The following is a 2,656-nucleotide window of genomic DNA, read 5'->3' on the forward strand; positions in this document are numbered from 1 at the left end:
AGTTTACCCCAATACCATGGCAACAGTTTACCCCAATACCATGGCAACAGTTTACTCCAATACAATGGCGCTGGTTACCACGGCGCTGGTTAACCAGATCCAGATGTTGAGATCTGTTAACATGCGGCCACGGTTAACCCCCCACAGTCTCAAACCGTAACATGCGGACACGGTTAACCCCCCACAGTCTCAAACCGTAACATGCGGACACGGTTAACCCCCCACAGTCTCAAACCGTAACGTGGACACGGTTAACCCCCCACAGTCTCAAACCGTAACGTGGACACGGTTAACCCCCCACAGTCTCAAACCGTAACATGTGGCCACAGTTAACCCCCCACAGTCTCAAACCGTAACATGTGGCCACAGTTAACCCCCCACAGTCTGAAACCGTAACATGCGACCACGGTTAACCCCCCACAGTCTCAAACCGTAACACGTGGACAGTTTGCTTGCGACCAGGCTGTGCCTTCTAGAGTTGGTTTAGCAGACTGACAGAAGCCAGACACTCCAACTCAAACTTTAAACATGGTTGGACATCCTCCAACATCTACATCATTTGATGTAAAGACCTATCAGCTTGAAAACTTGATGAAGCTTGTTATTAAATAATAGTCAGATTCATCTAACCAAGCCAACCCCATAGGTATGTTAATTTGGCTGCTGATCCAGCCTCTCCAACTTGTGTGTGTATTTCTGTCATGTCTGGATAATATAGTATTATAATTATATATTTTTTTATTCTTCTACGCAACAGTTGCGGATATAAAGGACACATTCTGGATCATAGGATTCATCTACAGCAGGCAGGTCAAGGAGGTGGAGGTCTGTCAGGGTCAGGTCAAGGAGGTGGAGATCTGTCAGGGTCAGAGGCAGGTCAAGAAGGTGGAGGTCTGTCAGGGCCAGAGGCAGGTCAAGGAAGTGGAGGTCTGTCAGGGCCAGAGGCAGAGGCAGGTCAAGGAGGTGGAGGTTTGTCAGGGTCAGGGACAGGTCAAGAAGGTGGAGTTCTGTCAGGGGCAGGTCAAGGAGGTGGAGGTCTGTCAGGGTCAGGTCAAGGAGGTGGAGGTCTGTCAGGGTCAGAGGCAGGTCAAGAAGGTGGAGTTCTGTCAGGGTCAGAGGCAGGTCAAGAAGGTGGAGTTCTGTCAGAGTCAGAGGCAGGTCAAGAAGGTGGAGTTCTGTCAGAGGCAGGTCAAGAAGGTGGAGTTCTGTCAGGGTCAGAGGCAGGTCAAGAAGGTGGAGTTCTGTCAGGGGCAGGTCAAGGAGGTGGAGGTCTCTCAGGGGCAGGTCAAGGAGGTGGAGGTCTGTCAGGGGCAGGTCAAGAAGGTGGAGGTCTGTCAGGGCCAGAGGCAGGTCAAGGAGCTGGAGGTCTGTCAGGGTCAGAGGCAGGTCAAGGAGGTGGAGGTCTGTCAGGGTCAGAGGCAGGTCAAGGAGGTGGAGTTCTGTCAGGGCCAGAGGCAGGTCAAGGAGCTGGAGGTCTGTCAGGGTCAGAGGCAGGTCAAGAAGGTGGTCTGTCAGGGCCAGAGGCAGGTCAAGGAGCTGGAGGTCTGTCAGGGTCAGGGTCAGAGGCAGGTCAAGGAGGTGGAGTTCTGTCAGGGTCAGGGGCAGGTCAAAAGGTGGAGGTCTGTCAGGGTCAGGGGCAGGTCAAGGAGGTGGAGGTCTGTCAGGGTCAGAGGCAGGTCAAGGAGGTGGAGGTCTGTCAGGGTCAGGGGCAGGTCAAGAAGGTGGAGTTCTGTCAGGGGCAGGTCAAGGAGGTGGAGGTCTGTCAGGGGCAGAGGCAGGTCAAGGAGGTGGAGGTCTGTCAGGGGCAGAGGCAGGTCTAGAAGGTGGAGGTCTGTCAGGGGCAGGTCAAGAAGGTGGAGGTCTGTCAGGGTCAGAGGCAGGTCAAGGAGGTGGAGGTCTGTCAGGGTCAGGGGCAGGTCAAGGAGGTGGAGGTCTGTCAGGGGCAGGGGCAGGTCAAGGAGGTGGAGGCCTGTCAGGGTCAAGGGCAGAGGCAGGTCAAGGAGGTGGAGGTCTGTCATGGCCTGCCCATGACCAAGGAGGTGGAGGTCTGTCAGGAGCAGAGGCAGGTCAAGGAGGTGGAGGTCTGGCAGGGTCAGAGGCAGGTCAAGGAGGTGGAGGTCTGGCAGGGTCAGAGGCAGGTCAAGGAGGTGGAGGTCTGTCAGGGGCAGGGGCAGGTCAAGGAGGTGGAGGTCTGGCAGGGGCAGGTCAAGGAGGTGGAGGTCTGTCACGGTCAGGGTCAGAGGCAGGTCTAGATGGTGGAGGTCTGTCAGAGGCAGGTCAAGAAGGTGAAGGTCTGTCAGGGCCAGAGGCAGGTCAAGGAGGTGGAGGTCTGTCAGGGTCAGAGGCAGGTCAAGAAGGTGGAGGTCTGTCAGGGTCAGGGACAGGTCAAGAAGGTGGAGTTCTGTCAGGGTCAGAGGCAGAGAAAGTTCAAGGAGGTGGAGTTCTGTCAGGGTCAGGGGCAGGTCAAGAAGGTGGAGGTCTGTCAGGAGCAGGGGCAGGTCAAGGAGGTGAAGGTCTGGCAGGAGCAGAGGCAGGTCAAGGAGGTGGAGGTCTGTCAGGGGCAGGGGCAGGTCAAGGAGGTGGAGGTCTGTCAGAGTCAGGGTCATAGGCAGGTCTAGAAGGTGGAGGTCTGTCAGGGCCAGAGTCAGGTCAAGGA

At 56.1% G+C, this 2,656-nt stretch overlaps 1 protein-coding gene across 1 annotated transcript; it reads left to right on the forward strand.

Moving 5' to 3' along the window:
- Positions 1-201: 201 nt before the first annotated feature.
- LOC139383655 (involucrin-like) lies at positions 202-2,252 on the forward strand. The gene is made up of 3 exons (XM_071128191.1): positions 202-226; positions 758-1,605; positions 1,845-2,252. The coding sequence occupies exons 1-3, from the start codon at positions 202-204 to the stop codon at positions 2,250-2,252; spliced, it is 1,281 nt and encodes a 426-aa protein (XP_070984292.1).
- Positions 2,253-2,656: the final 404 nt, after the last annotated feature.

This window comes from Oncorhynchus clarkii, chromosome 25, assembly GCF_045791955.1.
Source record: "Oncorhynchus clarkii lewisi isolate Uvic-CL-2024 chromosome 25, UVic_Ocla_1.0, whole genome shotgun sequence".
Taxonomy (NCBI): Eukaryota; Metazoa; Chordata; class Actinopteri; order Salmoniformes; family Salmonidae; genus Oncorhynchus; species Oncorhynchus clarkii.